At 43.6% G+C, this 22,056-nt stretch overlaps 1 protein-coding gene across 4 annotated transcripts in view; it reads right to left on the reverse strand.

Moving 5' to 3' along the window:
- Positions 1-14,680: 14,680 nt before the first annotated feature.
- The window catches only part of phf21b (PHD finger protein 21B), a 56,488-nt gene continuing 49,112 nt past the window's right edge, over positions 14,681-22,056 (reverse strand). For 3 of the 4 annotated variants that reach the window (XM_084112053.1, XM_084112055.1, XM_084112054.1), the window contains 4 exons: positions 21,487-21,645; positions 21,084-21,150; positions 20,888-20,991; positions 14,681-17,855 (listed from right to left, as the gene is read on the reverse strand). In XM_084112053.1, the coding sequence (XP_083968179.1) occupies positions 17,592-17,855; positions 20,888-20,991; positions 21,084-21,150; positions 21,487-21,645 (594 nt within the window). In that variant the 3' untranslated portion in view covers positions 14,681-17,591. Of the gene's footprint in view, positions 17,856-20,461; positions 20,992-21,083; positions 21,151-21,486; positions 21,646-22,056 lie in introns of all 4 variants that reach the window. The other variant, XR_014605898.1, reaches the window with a different exon arrangement.

The following is a 22,056-nucleotide window of genomic DNA, read 5'->3' on the forward strand; positions in this document are numbered from 1 at the left end:
GAAGTTGAACCTAGTGACAAAGCGGGATGCTTTCCCATTGCCTCGAGTCGAGGATTCCCTTACTAGCCTCACACGGGCGGCCTGGTATTCCACACTAGACTTGGCGAGCGGCTACTGGCAGGTGCAGGTGGACGAGCAGGACCGGGAGAAGACGGCTTTCACGACCCCCTTTGGGTTATACGAGTGGGACCGGATGCCCTTCGGCCTCTGCAACGCCCCGGCCACGTTCCAGCGACTAATGCAGCGCTGTTTAGGGAGCCAGCTGATGGATTCCACCCTGGTGTACCTGGATGACGTGATTATTTATTCCCCCGATTTTGAGTCTCACCTTCAGCACCTGGAGCAGGTGTTCCGCTCTCTGGAGAAGTACGGGCTGAAGCTCCAACCGGATAAATGCCAGCTTTTCCGGAAGGAGGTAAAGTTCCTGGGCCATATTGTGAGTGCGGCAGGGATCGCTGTGGACCCAGAGAAAGTGTCGGCCGTACAGGGGTGGGCGGCCCCAAAGACTGTGCGCCAGGTTCGATCCTTCCTCGGTTTCGTGGGGTACTATAGGAGATTCATTAAGGATTTCTCCAAGATCGCCAAACCCATGAACCAGTTGCTGGGTGGAACGGGACATGTCCGGGGCCGGGGGTCCCCAGTGGTGGAGTGGGATCAGGCATGCGAGATTGCTTTTCAGAAGCTCAAGCAAGAGTTGTTACAAGCACCCATTCTGGCATATGCCGATTTCACACAGCCCTTCATTCTTTACACGGACGCTAGCCATCTGGGCTTGGGGGCTGTCTTGGCCCAGAAACAACAGGAGGAAGAGAGAGTCATCGCTTATGCTAGTCGGAGTCTACACCCTGCGGAGAGAAATGATGCCAACTATAGTTCCTTCAAGCTCGAGTTACTGGCCATGAAGTGGGCGCTCAGTGAGAAGTTCAAGGACTACCTATGGGGAGCAAAGGTAACCGTGGTGACCGATAACAATCCGCTGGTACACCTGCAAACCGCCAAGCTGGGGGCGGTAGAACAGAGGTGGGTGGCTCAATTGGCCAACTTTGACTATCAGCTGCGGTATCGGCCAGGAAGGGAACATACCAACGCAGATGTGCTGTCTAGGTGGCCTGAAGGAGGGCCAGAAGATCTGAGACCCACGCTGGAGGCCGACCGGGACGAGGGAATGATGGTGGGCATTGTGGAGGCACCGGGGCAGCCACCGGAGGAGCCGCCTGCAAGTTGGGGATGGGATCCACAGCGTTGGAGGATGTGGCAGGGCGAAGACGAGGACTTGTTAATGGTCCGGGCCTGGTTGGAGCAGGGCAATTGGCCGGAGGGTGCGGAACGCCGGGCTCAAAATCGAATTGTGAGAGGCCTGCTGGGCCAGAAGGAGAGTCTCCATCTGAAGGAGGGGGTGATTTGTCGGTCCCTCCAGGACTCACACTCGGGTGACCCGGTCTGTCAGGTAGTGGTTCCCGAGGGGAGGTGTCATGCCCTGCTGGAGGCTTACCACACCAGGCTTGGTCATCAGGGGCAGGAGAGGACGACGGCACTCTTGCGACGCCACTTCTACTGGCCTGGGATGGAGGGAACTACGAGGGCCTACCTGCGGGGCTGTCCGCGCTGCACCCTGTTTAAAGCCAGGAAAGAGCCTCGAGCTCCAATGGTCCCCATTCGAGCCAAAGCACCGATGCATATCATCGCTATGGACTATCTGACGTTGGGTAGGCCGGTCGACCGTATCCAAAACATCTTAGTGATCACAGACCTATTCACTAAATATGCCTGGGCCATCCCAACTCTGGATCAGACCGCCATCACTACCGCTAATGCCCTGTGGAGGCATGTCATCCAGCCCTTCGGGTGCCCTGAAGTGTTCCATTCGGATCAAGGACCCAATTTCGAATCCAGGGTAGTACATGAGTTGTGTCAATTGTATGGATGTAGGAAGACCCATACGACGCCCTATCATCCTCAAGGGAATGGAGGGTGTGAGAGGTTTAACCAGACGCTGATCGGTCTTTTGGGGACCTTGGAAGGTGACCAACAGGGACATTGGGTGGATAACCTCCCGGCGATGGTACAGGTAAATAATAACAGCATTCATAGTATGACCGGCTATGCACCAACTTACCTGATGTTCGGAAGGCATGTGAGGCTACCAGTGGACCTACTGCTGGGGACTGCGGCGGCTGAAGAAGGAGGCAGCGTAACGGGGTGGGTGACCAGACACCATCAACGCCTTCAACTGGCCTATGAACGGGTCTCAGACCGAATCAACCAAGCCGCAGCCAAGAATAAGAGGTTGTATGACCGTACGGCACGGAGTGCACCACTACTGCCTGGCGAGAGAGTTCTAGTTCGAGACAACCGACGACAAGGAAAGGGTAAGCTCAGTGATCGGTGGGAGCCCCAGCCGTATGTGATCCAACGACAGCCGCGCCTCGATCAGCCTGTGTATGCCATTCGTCCCGAAGGGAGAGCAGGGCCAGAGCGGGTGCTCCACCGCAACCTGATGCGCCCTTGTCCAAACTACCCCAAACCAGCTGTAGAGAGACCGCCTACTGAACCAGTGTGGATGCCTCCTGTGGTGGGATGGGCTGTGGTCCCTCAGAGAGTGGGGATAGGGCCAAGGCCCGAGGAACCGAATTCCCCGCCAAGGCCTGAGGCACCGAATTCCCCGCCAAGACGGTCCCAAAGGGAGAACCGGGGACAACCCCCATCCAGGTATGGAGATTGGGTGTCCGGATCCCGTTCTAGGGACTAGAACGGTTTGGCAGGGGGGTATGTCACGGTGTGACAAAAGCCAGATAAAGAGAGAAAGTAAAATCCTCGTGAAGGCAGTATTATTTGGAGACCTCTGGTGGATGGTCGTCTCATCACACCGCGAAATCTGCTGCCATGGCAGCGAGGCCAATTGCCTGATTGACAACAGGTGAGGAGAATTACAGAGAGTGTTGTGAGAGGAACGTGCATTAAGATGGGGCTTTAAAAAGAGAGAGGAAACAGACGGTCGTGGTGGTTCTCCTCCCGTGAGATACTGTGTTCTGTCGGCGGGTTGTTTATATTTGAAGCTGGACTGTGAAGCAGGGCGAAGATTGAAGCCGAGAAATGGACATGAGAGAGTGAAGTTTTGTCAATGAGATCTAGGGGATATCGTCAACAGTGGGAAAGACGCAAAGTGATGAGTATTTGATCCGTTGTTTATATGCACTGACACTGAAGTGGTGTGGAAAGTCTGGAAAGCGTGTGGCACGAGTGAAGTATTACACCGAGTGAATTAATGATCTGTCTCCAACCTTTGTTCTTCCTGCACTGAATGTGACGATTACTACATCCGTTTGACTGTCTCTGAGAGAAGTGGAGCCCGTGTAGAGACGAGAGTCGATCTGGTGGGAGAAAGACCGGTGGGTGAGTGCTGGCCCGAATGCACGTGTGCGAGTGGAATGCAGTGCCTGAAGTGACGATTCACACGGTTTGTGTTATGGAGTGAAGTTTATCGTGTGGAGAAGTATTAATAGTCTGCTGTGCACTCGCTTCTATAGTCTTTCACCCGCTGTCTCTGAACGGGGTTCGTTACATCCAGCGTCCAACTTACCATTTGAGACAGTCCCACTCTGTGAATGCTGCCGATCCATTAATTCCTGTTACATTGTTGCAGCGTACAGTTGAACTGGAGCGTCTTGCTTAAAGCAATCTTCCTGTCTGGTGGTCTCCACATGTCCCGATCGAAAGCCGCTGCCCTGGTTGGAAAGGAGAGAAGGTAGTACAGATGAATGTTTCATCCACTGTTGAATGGTCAAATCCTGTTGCATTGTTGCAGTGTACAGCTGAACTGGAGCGTCTTGCTTAAAGCATCCTTCCCGTCCGGTGGTCTCCACACGTCCCTATCAAAAGCCGCTGTCTGGTTGGAACGAGAGAAGGTATTGCAGCTGAATGTTTCATTACTGCTGAATGGTCAAATCCTGTTGCATCGATACAGTGTACAGCTGAAGTGGAGTGTCTTGCTTAGAGCATCCTTTCCGTCTGGTGGTCTCCACATGCTTCATCGAAAGTCGCTGTCCTGTTCAGAAAAGGTATTTGAAATGAACGTTTGATATGCTGTTGAATAGTTAAACCCTGCTACCTGGTTACAGTGCACAGCCGAAGTGGAGTGTCCCGCTCAAGTGTCCTCTCCGTCTGGTGGTCTCCAAATGTCCCATTGAAGGCTTGTCCTGTTCAGAAAGAGAGAAGGTATTTCAATTGAACGTTCCATATGCTGTTGGGAAGTTAACTCCTGCTACCTGGTTACAGTGCACAGCCGAAGTGGAGTGTCCCGCTCAAGTGTCCTCTCCGTCTGGTGGTCTCCAAATGTCCCATTGAAGGCTTGTCCTGTTCAGAACGAGAGAAGGTATTTCAATTGAACGTTCCATATGCTGATGGGAAGTTAACTCCTGCTACCTGGTTACAGTGCACAGCCGAAGTGGAGTGTCCCGCTCAAGTGTCCTCTCCGTCTGGTGGTCTCCAAATGTCCCATTGAAGGCTTGTCCTGTTCAGAACGAGAGAAGGTATTTCAATTGAACGTTCCATATGCTGTTGGGAAGTTAAATCCTGTTACCTGGTTACAGTGTACAGTCAAGTGGAGTTTCTCCCTCAAAGCGTCTTCTCCGCCTGGTGGTCCCCACCTGTCCCCACTGAAAGCCTCCGCCCTGCTCAGAAAGAGAGAAGGTATTTCAATTGAACGTTCCATATGCTGTTGGGAAGTTAAATCCTGTTACCTGGTTACAGTGTACAGTCAAGTGGAGTGTCTCCCTCAAGCGTCTTCTCCGCCTGGTGGTCCCCACCTGTCCCCACTGAAAGCCTCCGCCCTGTTCAGAAGGAGAGAAGGTATCACTGTTGAGCGTCGCATCTTGTTGAACCATTGAACCCTGTTGTATTGTTGCAGGGCACAGTCAAAGTGAAGTGTCCTCTTGCCGGGTGGCCTTCCGTGCCCGTGTTGCAAATTGTTGCTGCTGTTCGGAAGGAAGGAGAATAGCCGCGGCACGTGGCTCAATCAAAGTGTCGTCTTGCTGTCTACGGTCCCCTCCTGGCCCGGCCTGCTCGCCACCTGCGCCCCTGTGACCCGTCTGAATTGAGGATCCCCGTCCTCTGGATACTTACCTCTGGGCAGCCTCCGGCACTCGTTCCATCCTCACCACGAGTATTTACCTGGTTCCAGTCCGAATGGGGTCCGAGTAGCCAAGACGTCCTTGTGAGCCCTGTAAAGAGTACCTACCCAGTGACCTACCTGGATGGTGTGTGTCCTCCTTGATTCCTCTCCGACGAGCCGCAGGGTGTTCACGAACGTCCATCTCGCTCCGGTCCAGGGGCCCATCGAATTGCTTCTGGCGACAAGAAGGAAGATTTTAATTAGGACTTTTCAAATTATCTGCTTTTAACTCAATAAAGAAATTGTTATTCCTTTATCCTCTGTCTGCTGTTTGGTTCCTTGACACGCTCCTCGAGGCGGTACCCGGTCTCCAGGGGTGGGTGCAGTCTGGCTTGGCCCACCCCGACCTGTGACACGATCTCAAAATTCCGGCCAGTTGATAATACCTAGAATATCAAAATCAACTGCTGGCGGTAGATCCTTTTCCTATTTAGCACCAAAACTTTGGAACAGTCTTCCTAACATTGTCCGGGAAGCAGACACACTCTGTCAGTTCAAAGCTAGACTAAAAACACATCTCTTTGGCCTAGCATACACATAACACATTACAGTCTTCTATAATTCAATGTTAGGCTGCATAGTTTAGGTCAGCCGGAACTGGGAACACTCCCCATTAATCCTGATGTACTCTTTACATCATAAGAAGAATGGCATCTACGCTAATATTAGTCTCTCTGTTTATCCCGAGGTTTACCGCAGTCCGCCAGATCCAGGCTGTATCCAAATCTGATGAAGGACCTGCGCCTGGCCGCGACGACAACTCAGTCCTGAAGTGTCAACTAGGCTCTTCCCTGTGAAGGCCTCCCTCCCCTCCCCTCCCTTTACCTCTCTACAGATAAAGCGTTGCCGGGATAATTCTGGTTCGCGTGGCTACGTGGAAGCGATAAAAATTCTGTATTATAAATTTTAAGGCCAGACAAGTAGTATGTTGAGCGTTGATTTGCGAGGAATGACTACACGCCTGCGCACATATATTCAAACGCACATACCTATAGACTGAACTCGTAATACGCATGTGCACGCCATCTGCGCCAGTTTGCGCAGAAAGAACTTAATAGTTTTCAGTTAAACCGGTGTCGTGTTAGCGGCCCCTAAGTTAATAACTAATGATCGTTGTGACGGAAGTGAATCAATCAAAACTAACTTTAGCTGGACAATAACTGTATTCTAGCTGCTATAAAGCCAAAACAATCTCTGTTACTTTAATTTCCTATTATCACTGTAAAGCCACTTTGGAACAATCTACATTGTTAAAAGCGCTATATAAATGAAGATGACTTGACTTGACTTGACATCGATTAGGCAGCTGACACTCGGACCCTGAAGTTAGGCACGTCGTGACCTTCCAGTTCTCAGATTTGGGTTGCTGGGCACCAGCATGTCGAGAACAACTCAGTCAATCTCCCATAATGCCAGTGGTTCCTTAACCTGTAACCAAGAAGACTAACACACACACACCGACACACAGCTTTTCCAAGGTTGGATTTGGCCAGGCTCTAACTATAAACAGGAGAGTCCTCTCAAAACATCAACATAATGCGTTCTTTCTCTCAAAGAGAGCACACTTTAGTCTAACTGGAAAAAAGAAATGGTCCCTTAAACTATTGGCTTCAATGACCACTATATGTTTAACACTTTGAATTCCCTATTTCATTTCTGGAAGCCAGGCTAAATAAGCAAGCACTGTTACTGCATTCAGATATCAAATACAGACATTAAAGAATACATGAAAAGAGCATTTCAGTAATCACACTGGTAACTTCTATAACAAAGTAAAATCTCCAGAGAAGTCATTCAACTCATTTGATATATTTGATATCACTCATTACATATACATTGAAGCAGCAGTGGATTCCAATCCACCCCCTTCATGAGCAACACTGCACCAAAATTAAACTTGATGCTTTTCTATTCACTTTAAAATTCTTCAACTTTTGTTAAATTCTTTGACTTTTATTTAATAAAGTTTTCAAATGAATGCATTTCAATGAATGCAATTTCATCAAATTATTATACTGTAATGCAAAAATAATCTTATTTTCATAGCCAGAATGTATCAAAATGTAACTTTTTTATTATTCACATTAGGGTAATACAGTATCAGTGCAGCTCAATATACTGTATATATATATATATATATATATATATATATATATAGCTTAAAAAAACAATCATTAAAAGATCACAATCGAGTCAAACAGCCTTCAGTTTTTCACAATTGCTAAGACACATTTCTTGAAAACTTCACCCTTTTTCTCACAACATAAAACACAAAACCAAATCTTTAAACTACATTCACGAAACCCCTGAGTCTTCTGGCAAAATCAAACAATGGGCCAAAAACCATTTCACTACTCAAAATTAAACAATGCTTTCAGATCATACACACATCAGGGCAGGCAATATATAAACACTACAGATCATTCATTAGACACTACATCAGAAAATGGAGAACACAACATCCAGAGCATCGTTACAGAAAAAAATAAAAATAAATTATAATGAATACAGCAGACAAAATTTGCAATTATGTAAAAAGGTATTGTAATCAAAACTGAGGTGAACATATTGTATACTGTAAGTACTGCAAGTATAGTATTATATTGAATATTGTAATGTATAGTATTGAATGTCTGTATATTCAGCATTTGCATACTGTAAAAATGCAGTGGTCAAACTGCAAAAGCCCAAAAAATACTGTAAATGAAAAGCATGTTACAGTACACTCCAAAAAGTTGTAAAAACTGCAAAATCAAGGTCAATGAGAGATTAATTCTGCCTCAGCATCACGTGTTCATGTTGGGTCCGGCCTGAGTACTTTGTCCATATCACAGGCAATGATGTTCACTTGCCAGGCAAAGGTAAAAACCCTCTGGTGTGCTGGATCCTATCTTGACAACACTGTCCACACCTTTCTCTTTCTCATCCTCTACCCTCCTCGCCCACCACCTCTTACATGCACTCTTCCTCCTCTCCCTCTCAGATTGTTTCCATCTATTGTTGGTATCAACATTCAATGCACTTGAGCCGCTGTATGTAAAAGATGTCGGCTGTGTTGTAGTTGTGTTTAACTTTTGCAACTTGTGTGTACTGTTTTCAACTCAAGTGCATCACAGTGCGATATGTGTTTTAGTGAGTGAGAATGTTTATAGTAGAACTGTGAAATCGATTAAACGCATCTAACTTAAAAGTTTGTTTATATAATATATATGTGTGCATATATACTGTATATAATAATAATTAGTTACATTTATATATATTTATATAGCGCTTTTCTAGGTACTCAAAGCGCTTTACATGGAAGGGGGAATCTCCTCAACCACCACCAATGTGCAGCATCCACCTGGATGATGCGACGGCAGCCATATTGCACCAGAACGCCCACCACACACCAGCTTACTGGTGGAGAGGAGACAGTGATGAAGCCAATCAGTATATGGGGATGTTTAGGAGGCCATGATGGACAGGGGCCAAGGGGCAAATTTGGCCAGGATGCCGGGGTTACACCCCTACTCTTTTTCGAAGGACATCATGGGATTTTTAATGACCACAGAGAGTCAGGACCTCGGTTTAACGTCTCATCCGAAGGACGGTGCTCTTTGAAAGTATAGTGTCCCCATCACTTTACTGGGGCGTTAGGACCCAGACAGACCACAGGGTGAGCACTTCCTGCTGGCCTCACTAACACCTCTTCCAGCAGCAACCAGCAATCCCATCCAGGTACTAACCAGGCTCAACCCTGCTTAGCTTAAGTGAGCAACCAGTCTTGGGCTACAGGGTGTGTGTGTGTGTGTGTGTGTGTGTGTGTGTGTGTGTGTGTGTGTGTGTGTGTGTGTGTGTGTGTGTGTGTGTGTGTGTGTGTGTGTGTGTGTGTGTGTGTGTGTGTGTGTGTGTGTGTGTGTGTGTGTGTGTGTGTGTGTGTGTGTGTGTGTGTGTGTTTTGGTTTATATTACATTGTGGGAACCAAATGTCCCCACAAGGATGGTAAAACCTGAGATCACCTCCATTGTGGGGACCAGCCAGCGGTCCCCACGAGGGAAATGGGTTAATAAACATACTAAATTATATTTTTTTGAAAATGTAAAAATGCAGAAAGTTTTCTGTGATGGGTAGATTTAGGGGTAGGGTTAGTGTAAGGAGATAGAATATACAGTTTGTACAGTATAAAGACCATTAAGTCTATGGAGAGTCCCCACAAAGATGTGTGCGCCTGTTTGAGTGTGTGTGTGTGTGTGTGTGTGTGTGTGTGTGTGTGAGAGACACAATTAATCACGATTAATCGATTTGACAACACTAGATTTGCAGATAGTGATTTGCATGAGATTTGAAGATAGTGCCTAACTGCCTGAATAAAGTGATTTATTCGATTAATTGGTTTAGGCCTTTGAGAATTTGGTTCAGAGAAAGTTTAGTATTTTAGTGAAAAACTGTAAACCTTAACCTTGAAAAAATATGATCACAGCAATTAAATCTGGGTTATCGCTGTCACTGACCCAGAGAGAGCAGTAATCACATATAGGTATGAAACAGTTTCACAAACTTTAACAACACAGTATCATTATTTTTGTAACAAATATTCAAATTATCACAGAAGTACTGTTTATAAGTAAAAGTTTATAGTTCGGATAAAAACACTGACGTACTGTATAGGGATCAAAATAGAGCCAATCATCTTTTGAAAGGACCTTGATGCTTCAAATAAAGATTGTATCAATTACGTTGTTACACCAGTAAGTGGCGACAAGTTCAAAAACGCTCACTTTTGTGTAAATTAAGAGCAAGCACTGCTAGTTGCTGTTGTGACGTCATCTTGTTGCATTGTGGTCTATGGATCTGCCCTAAAGTGTACATGTTGAGTTGACTCGCTCCCTTGGTCAAAATCGAGGGGTCGAGGGTCTGTCCAAATAAACTTGCCATGTCCACTTGACGAAGTTGAACGCACTTCAAAATGGCTTTTTTTCCTGTTATCTCTGTAATGCTGATTTGAAACAATCTGTATTGTAAAAAGCGCTATATAAATAAATGTGACTTGACTTGACTTGACTAGGATGTCCTCCGAAAAAGAGTAGGGGTGTAACCTTGGCATCCTGGCCAAATTTGCCAGTTGGCCTCTGTCCATCATGGCTTCCTAAAAAAAACCTCTATATACTGATTGGCTTCATCACTCTGTCTCCTCTCCACTATGGAAGCTTGTTTCCGCCACAGAATAAAAGATAAAAAAGGGAATTGCGACTTTTTATCTCACAATTCAGACTTTTTTTCTCACAATTGTGAGTTTACATCTCGCAATTCTAACTTTTTTTCTCAGAATTGCATGTCTATATCTCACAATTATGACTTTATAACACAACTGGGAGATATAAAGTCAGAATTGCAAGATAGAAAGTCGCAATTGTGTATTATAAAGCCAGAATTTCGAGATATAGTCGCAATTGCGAGAAAAGTCAGAATTGCGAGTTTATTTCTTGCAATTGTGAGTTTATATCTCACAATTCTGACTTTATAACACGCAATTGTGACTTAACAGTATATCACGCATAAGTCCCCATTGACTTTTTGTGGTCCGCGGGCGTCCTCCACCTTCACTGCCCTTGTTGGTGTGGCGATCATGGTCTGTATGTTCTCTGCCAGGCATAGAGCTGTGGTTCGCCTGCGCCTCCGAGCACGGGGCCACTCCAACCGATGCTTTCACGCCGGGACGCTATGCCTCCCATGTCCGGGCTGGTCGATCCGCGTCGCACTGTACCGACCTCGCTCTATGGGCGACGTTGGTCACTGCATGATCCCTGGGTCAGGTGATGTCCACATGTGTGGTCCAGGAACACCATTAGGGCTCAACCAGGTTGATGTGCGGGAGTCTGAGAACTTGTTTCTTAGCTCCCCCATATCCCAGTCTGGGCTCTTCGGCGGTGAGGTTGAGGACTGAGCCCAACAGTTTTCACCCGCCCAGAAGCAGACTGAGGCCCTTCTGCACCGATGGCCATCCGTCCGTGTGGTTCCCTTAGTCTGCTTCCCGCCGAGGCTGCCTCCCTGCGGCTCCTCCGGCAGCCTTCACCAGCCCCGGGCAGGAGGAGGTCGCAGGAGGACGGCACTGCCCGTCTCCGCCCCTTAGCCGGCTAAAATGCCAGGCTAAGCAGCACTCCTGAGACGGGCAGCTTGGAGTTATGGCTCAGTTCTTCTCAGGAGCTGGTAGCAGGGCCACTCCTTCCCCTGGTGGAGGGTGGAGGGCCGAGGGAGAATCTCTTTTTTCAAGAACTGATGCCCCTTCCTCCGAGCCCCAAGAGTCTGTGGATGACAGTGCGTGCCGCTCATGAGCCTCGCCACTCTCGCCAGACCCCTGCCAGAGGACGCCCCCGTGGAACACTAGTCCTTCCCTGGCCTCCTCTGGCAGGACGCGGCTAATGACCATGCCCCCACACGGGACGCTATGCCTCCCCCATCCGGGCTGGTCATTCCGCCTCGCTGCACCACCGAAGGAATATCTGTGGTTCCCATGACCCCACTGGTACAGTTCTTGGGAGCCTGGCCAGAGCTTCCCAACCTGTCCCGCTGGGTCGCAAGAACCATCAGGCTCGGCTATGCGATTCAGTTTGCACGGTCTCCTCCCCGTTTCAGGGGAGTCTGCTCACTATGGTCGGTGGCTATGCCCCTGTCATGAGAGCGGAGGTTGCCACCCTACTGGCGAAGGGTGTGATCGAGACTGTCCCTCCAGCCGAAATGAGGTCCAGCTTCTACAGCCCCTACTTCATTGTACCCAAGTAAACAGGTGGGTTACGGCCAATCCCAGACCTGCGCGTCTTGAACCGGTCCCTTCACAGGCTCCCGTTCAAGATGCTCACGGTCAAACGCATTTTTCGAATGTGTGCGGCCACAAGATTGGTTTGCAGCGATCAACCTGAAGGACACCTACTTCTATGTCTCCATTCTTCCTCTACTCGCGACCAGTACGCGGTTCTCCCATTCGGGCTAGCCCTGTCTCCTGTCTCTTCACGAAAGTCGTCAAGGCAGCCCTTGTGCCACTACGGCAACACGGGGTTCGCATCCTGAACTATCTCGACGACTGGCTGATCCTAGCTCACTCTCGAGACCAGGTTTGCGAACACAGGGACCTAGTGCTCCGGCACCTAGCTTGTCTGCGTTGACACCCAACACATTCGCGAGATTCTACAATCTCCGAATGGAGCTAGTTTCTACCCATGTACTCGCTTCGACCAGCCGGTACTAGATTCTGCTCAGGTGTCTTCGCTTGCTCGCCATTCCACTCCACGGACTGGATACGTGCGATATTCTCCTCAGGTGAGCCTCCCCGAGAAGCCCTGAGTTCCTCCAGCACTATTGACGTCAACGCCAGAGTTATGCCACCGGCAGCTTTTGCGATTGGCTAGGTGCCGCCATGTGCATGGTTCCCCCTCTGGGCGACCCCCACATATGTATTTCCAATGTAAGCCTCTCTGAGCATGTGTCTTTACCATGGCAAGCCACCTTGCCACCCCTGGGGTTGAAATATTCCACCTGCGGCTGGACAACCCAGTGATTCTCCATATGCAGCCCCCTCCCGGGTCATATGTGTATTCTGTAAGTCCCCCCTCTTCGGGCAGGCACTAATTGCATATTTCCACTGAGATATGCTTCCCAGTGTACCTTGGTATTCCTGTGTTAAGTAGGAGTCTTTTGTCCGTGCTAGTCTCACGACAGGGAGCTCAGACTTACGCAGGGCACTGGAAGACAGCCGAGGTGGCGTGATTAGACTGGGAACCCCATTCGTCGTCACAATGTAACTCGTAGTGACTACGAAAGGGAACGTCTCGGTTACGTATGTAACTCTCGTTCCCTGAGTACGTCTCCCTGCCACTTCCGCTGTACCGCTGGAATGCCGGAGTCTCGGCTCCTCAGCGAAGAAACATATCTGCATGTTGCCAGTGTACTTCCTTATATACCCATGAGGTAAGGCGGAGTTACACTATGCATTGGCTCGTTTTATTTCTCGAAGATGAGAGGCTTTCTGAGCGAAACCCCATTCGTCATCACGACGTACCGTCTCCGTTCCCTACTCAGGAAACAAGGGTTACATACGTAACCGAGACGTTCTGTCTCCACTGCATTGGCTCCCTATTAAACATCGTACACATTTTAAAATCTTGCTAATTACTTACAAATTAAATGGTTTAGCTCCCCAGTACTTGAGTGAGCTCTTAACGCATTATAGTCCTTCACGTCTATTGCGATATCAAAATTCTGGCCAGTTGATGATACCTAGAATATCAAAATCAACTGCTGGCTGTAGATCCTTTTCCTATTTAGTACATAAACTCTGGAACAGTCTTCCTAGCATTGTTCGAGAAGCAGACACAGTTTGAAGTTCAGTTTGAATCTAGACTTTTTAAAATTCAAATAATGTAAGACTGCATAATTTTGGTCAGACGGAACCGGGAACACTTCCCATAACACCTGATGTACTCGTTACATCATAAGAAGAATGTCATCTTCGCTAATATTGGTCTCTCTGTTTATCCCGAGGTTTACCGTAGTCAGATCCAGATCAGATGAAGGACCTGCGGAGACGCAACCACAGTGCAGCCCTGAAGTGTCAGCAGAGACCGTGTCAACTAGACTATCCCCTGCGAAAGCCTCATCGAAGCGGCAAAAGTTTTTTTTTTCACAACAAACGTTTTTTTTTTCTCTGTAGAGATGAGAACATTATCAAAATAATTCCTGTTCACACGGATCCACAGAAACGCTGTATTATGCATGCCAGACAAGTAATTGGTGATGTCACTTTGTAAAGAAAGATTATGCGCCTGTGCACATCCGCATTTAAACGTGCATGTCTATAGACTAAACACGTAATACGCATGTGCATGTCGTCACCATTTTCACAGGTGCATGTTTTTTAAGTTTATGCGGAGCTGATAACGGTATCACTTTTAAAAAAGTTTGCGTTCTCAGGCCACCAAAATGCTATTGTCGGGTAAATGAATGGCGAGAATAAAAGTTTTCAGTTGAAAATGGTGTCATGTAAGTGGCCCTTAACTAACAGATTTTTACAATGGAAATGAATCAATCAAAAACTTACTTTAGCTGGACAATGACTTGCTTCTAGAGTTGCTATACAACCAAAACAATCTTTGTTGCATTAATTTCCTATTATCACTGCACAGCTGCTTTGAAAAAATCTGTGTTGTAAAAAGCGTTATATAAATGAAGGTGACTTGACTAGAATAAGTTGAAATACTTGTAAAGTAACTTTTAGTAAGTAGAATGTCTGAGGAGCATCAAAATAAAGTGTTAGCAGATGTTAAGCAGGCAGTCTACTAATACTCTCATGACTGGTAGCTGATGTAGTTGCAAAGTTAGACCTACTTATTGCGAGTATAATGTGTAAAGCTGACCATCGAAATAAAGTGTTACCATCTTAACATCTGTAATAATCCTTAACACACATTTAATATTGTACCTAATTTTTCCATAATTCTCCAAAGCACAAAAAAGGAAGACAACTCTTACAATTGATGAACTTCCATCAATCAACTTTAATAGATCATTAGATGATGTAAAAACTACATTGGCATATGTAAGACAAACACTCTTCTATTTGTACTATCCACTGGACAGTCCCCTTCAAAATGACAAAGAAAAACACAATCCAAAGACATCTAGCTAAACACCTCTGTGTTGTCTTATCTCCTTCGCTTTGCTTCCTTCACCATTGCAAAAGGACACGTCACATATTGCAAGCCAAGTCAAAATGCATAATTAGCAAACAATAAAAAAAAAATTTCATTTTTTGTCTTCTGTCATTTGTTCCTTGATAAAAGAATATAATTTGTTTTTTTGTTCAACGCAGTGTTGAGTGTAGTAAAATAGATCTGTATAAGCACTGCACAGTTTCTCCCGGAAATGGATATCTGAAGATATCTGAGGAACACGGGCCACAACGGGTCAACAGAAATCAGGGACGTGTCGCAATGTAGATGGAAGTGATATGAAGAACAGAGCACTGATATAGTTTCATTTAAACATTTCATGTATTCATGGAAAGGGCTGATAACATCAAATCCCACTCATTTTCTCAATCAGCGTTGTCTTGTTTTCCAATAAAAATATTTAAACAGCTGTAGAGCAAGGCAAAAAAAAATTCTTTAGAAATTATTGTCTGAAAACAAGTATAAAGTAAATTAGGGAAATGTACCTATTTTACTGGAAAACATGAAAGAAGCTTGTTAAGAAAATAATTAGGTCTGCAGTCTGTACTCAGCAGGAGCGACTGTTATGAAACAATTCAACAGATGATATGCATTCGATTACATTCTGAATATGACAATACAGGACCCGAATGAGACATTCTGTGGGATGAGATTTAAAGTTTGTCAAGAAAACAAAAACAAACAGCACTTTTATGATGTCTGTATACATATATACAATACATACGCATTTATGGTTATACTTTAACATAATATTTTGTGTTGATCTTGTTTTAATGCATTGTACGTGTGACCTTTAATAAGTATTAGAATTTGTGGAAACAGTAATTTGGCAATAATATTTTTATAATGTATATTAAGTAACACTTTACAGTAAAGCTGTACATTTTAACATTAGGTAACATGAATTAACAATTTTTACAACATTTATTAATCTTGGTGGAATTTAATTTCTACATACATATAACTTGATTTAACCTATAATTGCAGCAATAAAAAGCTATAGTTAAGTTAACAAATTTGTTTAATTCCAGATTGTAGGAACTAACAAAGAACAATTGTATACATTTATAAATTACATAAATAACAAAGATTAATAAATGCTGTAAAAATACAATTAATTGTAAGCTCATAAACGTTAATGCAATAGCATATGTTAACATATAGAACTGAACTGTAGTGTTACAACACAATATTGCATTACATATCCAGACTTCATAGAAATGCTACACAAAAGACAGACACTACCAAGTGTAACAATAATTTAGCTGCATATGAATTCAGTAGATATTCCTTTTAAACTGAAAGGGGGAAAATGATTCTGACTGTGGTTAAATACATGTTTGTTAGCCCTTAAATGTACACACAGATGGTGTTATCCATTATTTAACACCAAATAAATTCTTTACTGCGATCTCCTTTGTTGAGAATGATAGTGCTGTAGTTAACTGTGTGCAACTGGTTATTTGCGCTTTTGCGTTGTGTTAAAGTTGTAACTTCATCAAAGATGTGGCGTCTGTTTTCGAACCACGCAGGAAGACAAACCATTCAGATAACCATGCTAAACTTTCCCTCCAAAAAAAAAGTACCATTCAAATGATCTCCTATTTTCCCCCATTGAGTGTTTTAGATATGAATTCTTTATTTTTATTCATCAGGCAGTGTTCACTTCTAACAATTAAAAATAATAATAATAATAATAATGCAACTTGTGGTATCCTTGGAGTGACGTGAGATTAGTAAATGAAAATGTGATTCAACACTTCAGTGAAAAGTAAAAACAGACAAGAGCAAGATGAGATGGAAACGTTATACAGTTAACGGTACAAAAACACTCAGGGTTTTTGGCATATTTTATATGGTGGGGAGACAAAATAAACGTTTTTGGATTCCGGGATCAGGCACTCAAAGAACTCAAATGGCCTTTTTCGTTTCTGTTGTTGGGACAGCCGAAAAAAAAGAAAAAGAAAAATCATGTATGTACAACGATCCCTCTCTCCAATACTAGTTTGAAATTATTAACAGGCATCAGCAATGAAAATACTAAATTCGTCACTAAAAAGGCTAAATTCTGTTGTTATCTTAAATACTTTGTTCTTTTATCTCTATTAATACTGAAAAATTATTTTTTGTTGTTGTTGTTTGTTTGTTTTATGTTTGTACGCTCGCAAGTACACACAAAATGAACAAAATGAAAACATTTCCCTGTCTCGCTTTAACCTGAATTATTATGGCAAACATTGTTCTTTCGGAAAATGCAAACGAGCATCTATTCGGATATATCAATGTACAGTGCTCTCCATTTCATATGTCGCTTGTCTTCAACTATAACTATGCTAACCCTCTCAATAACAAAATGTGAACAATTATTCCCCCCCGAAACGCACACACCAAACCCCAGTAAAAAAAAAACGCAAAGCATAATAAGAAATGTTTCTATGTAGAATACTTATTTCATATATTTGCAACAGCATTGTAATCTAGTCATAAATACATTAAGGCCAAGAAAAATAATACATTAAAAAACAGTGGGTAAAAAAAAATCTTGTGAGCACTGTGTGTGTTGGCTTTAAAAAATACTTATGAATCGAGTGACGCTTATTTGTTTTTTTTCTTTTTCAAATTTTCCCATTATTTTTTTGGTAAGACATTACCAGAAGAAAATGCACATCGGTTGGATATCACCGTCTGTGGTGATTTGTGTTTGTGTGGGTTCGGGGTCAGTTGTTTCCTTGCGGCTGAAGCACGCTTTTGTGCAGTACTGCGGAGGGGCCAGTAGTGGGCGCTGTGGTGCTGGTGCTGCTGTCCGCGGCTTTGATCCACGGCAGCGAGAGCAGCGATGCTCCGGTGGTGGTGGTGGCCGTCATAGTCACTTGAATCATCTGGTCGCGCTGGATGAGTCGAATCAGAGTCTTGAGACGCTCCAGGGATGCCTGAGTCTCCTGCTGCTGACCCAGGAGACGCTCCTTCTGCTCAATGCATTTCTGTTGAGCACAAAATTAAAATCATTCACTTAGATTTTGCTGAAAACAGCTGACACAGCAACACCGGTTCAACCAATGGCGTGTGTTTCGGGGCAGGACTATCTGTTTGATGGAAGATTCGGAAACCCCTTTTTTTTGTCATTCTCTTCGGTGATGCTAGTGGTACAGAAATTGCTAACTTTTAATCTGAGGTGAATAATAAGTTAATGTTATTCTATGTTCATCTTTTTTGAGTTGCTTCAGGTATGCATCAACCCTGTTACCATATTTTGCCCTAATAAAAGTAAAAAAATATATTCCAAAAATAAATAAAACTGTCATAACAGGGCTGGACTGGGACAAAAAAATCGGCCCGGGCATTTTGGCCCAGACCGGCCCACTATGATCATAAACACCACCCATCTTTGCACACCCTTAATTATATGCATACCAACTCTTATTCATTAAAACCACTAATGCCATGTAATGAGTGAGTATAGGAACGAGTGAGAGTTAACAGATGAAATAAGTGAAAATTTGACATTTATTAATACAGTTTAACTATACTTCACAGTGGTGAATCCTAAAACAAGCTATAATCTGCATTAGCATAGCAATACAAGTTTTTCTTATACAGGATTTTTGTTAAAATTTTGTGCATTTTAATGTTAAATTCATCAATCTGGTGCACTTTGAGAGTTCAAAATTAAAAGCTCCAACCCATATTCAGTGTGCAAATTAAACAAAGAAAAATTCAAACCTCTTTTAGTTACAGTGTCTATTTACATTACACCTACTACATAATAATAGTTATAATATTAATCCAATGACAGTAATTGCCATATTTTGTAAAACAAATGCACTAAAAAATAAAGGAAATTAGTACAAAATTAGTTTTGTACCAATTTCTATACTTGAAAGAGATAAGCACATGATCTTTTATTTTGACGCAAACTGCATCAAGCTTTTATTTTGGCCGAAAACATGGTTTACAAACGCCTCTCATTAGATTTCTAGTGAATTGCAGTAATCGTCAACTATGCAGATGTGGAAATAATCTGTAACTGGGTTATGGGTTCCTACACTCATGACATAGCCTAAGTGTTTTGAAAGTAGTTCTGCTTACCGCAGGCTCTACTACACTCTCTCATCTCTCTCCTGATCCTCCTCACTATCATCATCATCACAGGAGCTGATGAAGGGCAGAAAACATATATTTTGACACATAAAGCGTCTGCTTTAAGGGCCTGGTTCTATTTTTTCACGCTATTTCTCTGCACATTCCTTGCGTTTCTTCTCCATCTCGCTGACTATTTTGACAGATACACACACTGACACTGCTGCACACTCGCTCACTCGTTTAAAGTTGTGATTGGGCCAGCCCAGTGTCAATCAAGAAAAGAACCAATGGGCCGCTGATCTACGTGTTTCATGTGCTGGTCTGTCAGAAAAGAAAAAAAACTAACACTGACTTTTTTGGACCAATGCATTACACCGCCACAAACCCAGCGCCGCCAATTAAGCAAAACAAAACCAAACGAATGGGCCGCCGATGTACAAATTTTATGGGCCGTAAAAAAAATAATAAAAAAAAATATGTATATGAGTATGAGATGTATCAGCCCGAAAAGCACGTCGGCCCACCGGGAAAATGCCCGGTATGCCCAATGGCCAGTCCAGCCATGTGTCATAATGATGACATCGTCCTTTTGGGAAAAGAACTCCTCAAAAAAGGAGTTACGCTGTGTCCAAATATGCCTACTTCCATAGGCCTACTAGACCCATTTAGCATACATATCTGGGCCTCATCTGGGCCAACTAGGGCATATATGGCTCAGTTCTGGTAGCGGCAGTGGCCATATGTACACCAAGCCGGTTTTAGTGTGAGTTGTGGCTTGCTGTGTGTGGCCCAGATGTGGCCCATGTGACCTTTGCCGCTGCCAGAACTGAGCCATGTGTGCCATAGTTGGCCCAGATGAGGCCCGGATATGTATGCTATTGCCAGCCACACTCAGGTTGAGTCATCACCGTCATTCCATGCGGTATGTGGGCCAGAAGAATGTGGGAGATGTGGGCCACAACTGGGCCAGATGTCATTTGCTATCTGGGTATAGTAGGTGAAAAATAGTATGTATTATAGTATATATAAATAGTATGTAAATAGAAAAGAGTAGTATGTCCAAATGCATAGTATTCATAAGCGAAAAGTACCCGGATGACCTATTACTACTGGCGAGATTCTGCAGTGTGCATACGATGGACACTTTACTATCCCATGAGGCCACGGGAGAGGATTTGTGATTGGCAGTGAAGCAATGTAACTGATGCCGTAGGTCATGATAATGATAATGACAACATGGTGGATGTAGTACGTCCGAATTTTAAATCAAATGTAGTACCTATTATACAGTACGCAATTTCAGATGCAGTCTTCGTCTCTTCTTTAAAAAAAAAATGCAACCCTGTTACCATAATGATGTAACTGATCATTGATCAATTTATTTTTCTTAGAAGCACACTGTAGTTTTTTCAAGACTATTAATGTCAAGCCTGTTACATTTCTAAAGGTATATCTAAATCATATTTAAATCACATAGATAAAGGTATTATAATGTATTATTTCTTACCTGATAGAATGTTTATAATCTTGCAAACTTTGCAAGATTATCTGGCAAATCTTGTACTTTTTTACAAAAAGAAATGTTGTTTTGAAAAAGACCAAGTTACGTAGCACATTTAGGGTGACAGCAACATGAACACATACATTTATGCTAAACAAAACTAGTAGAGCATGCTAATTAAAAAAACTAAACCAGTACATTATTAAATACTTATTTGAGTAGTTCAGCACCAGGGCTGGGTATTGACACAGATTTCATGATTTGAATCAGTTCTGATTCACACAAGCACTCAATTCAGATGCAATATCGATTGTTGTTTTATTGACCAGTCGTCTTTCGCAGTTGAATCACAATTGGGAGCGTTAAAGTGAAGATCGAATAAAACTGTGTTCTCTACATGGCAACCCAGCCCCATTTAGCTCAGTTACTTACAGAGAAAGAACTGCAGAGTCTCTGGTCCTCTTCGCTCAGATGTTCACACTCAAGTTTCAGCTCAGTGTTTCTCCTCATTAGCTTCCTGCGTTCCTCCTCTCTCACTGCACAAACACACACATCATCATCATCATCATCATCACTGAGAACAGAGTCCTGAGAAGAGCTAGTGATTTAGATTTCTTTGACAGCGTACCTGTTTTATGTGTAACATACGACTGGATGAAGTTCTGTGGCCAAGACAAGTTATCTTTGTTCAAAACCTTCAAAAGAAAACAGAACAGAGAATATGAGCAGATTGTCTTTGTCTTATTAGGTTAAACAACCTTCTAGTAAAAATATCTAAATATCCTTAAAACAAAAATCAACTTAACTTTGATAACTACATAAGACTAAAATAGACACAACACTGAACTAACTTCAGGTGAACAACAGCCGAAATGCATTATTTTCCTGTTATCACTCTAAAGCTGCTTTAAAACATTCTGTATTGTCTGAAGCGCTATAAAAGTGACTCGACTTGATCAATAGATGTCTTGCAGACCTTCCTGTGCTGTTGGGATCTTTAAAATGTGTGTTCGAAGAAAAGAGAAGCATACTTTCTTCTGGCACTTGGGACACATCCAGATGCCCCGGGTGGCAGTTTTGAGAGGTGGGTTGAGGCAGTCGGGGTGGTAGGCGCGGGTACAGGTGTGGCACGGCTGAAGATCTCCTTCCTGTTTACACACTGCACAGTGATCATCATGCTGCAGCTCCTCCTGCGACACACATTTACAGAAACACACCACACAACAAGTTGTCAGCAATTCTTAAAATGTCCATTTTATTTTAACAATTAACTATTAACTCTTTCACATGCAAAACATGTTAAACTGTAAAAAAAAAAATATATATATATTTAAAATTTTAAATATTCAAACTAAGCCCTCTGCAAGATTTTAAGGAGTCCATTATTATCATGTTATCTTTTCCATAGCAATGCATTAATGTGCCAACACAATACATGTCTGACGTGAATTAAACACATTGTCAAATTATGTTTACAAATTATGTTTGTTTTTTTTACAAATAAAAATGTTTTAATTAGCACTTATGTGTATTTAAATGTCTGAAACAAAATCTAAATTATTTTTGACTAGACTTGTAAAGTACTTAAAATAAAAACGTAA

Source organism: Abramis brama, assembly GCF_963993115.1.
Source record: "Abramis brama genome assembly, chromosome: 4".
In the NCBI taxonomy this organism is placed as follows: Eukaryota; Metazoa; Chordata; class Actinopteri; order Cypriniformes; family Leuciscidae; genus Abramis; species Abramis brama.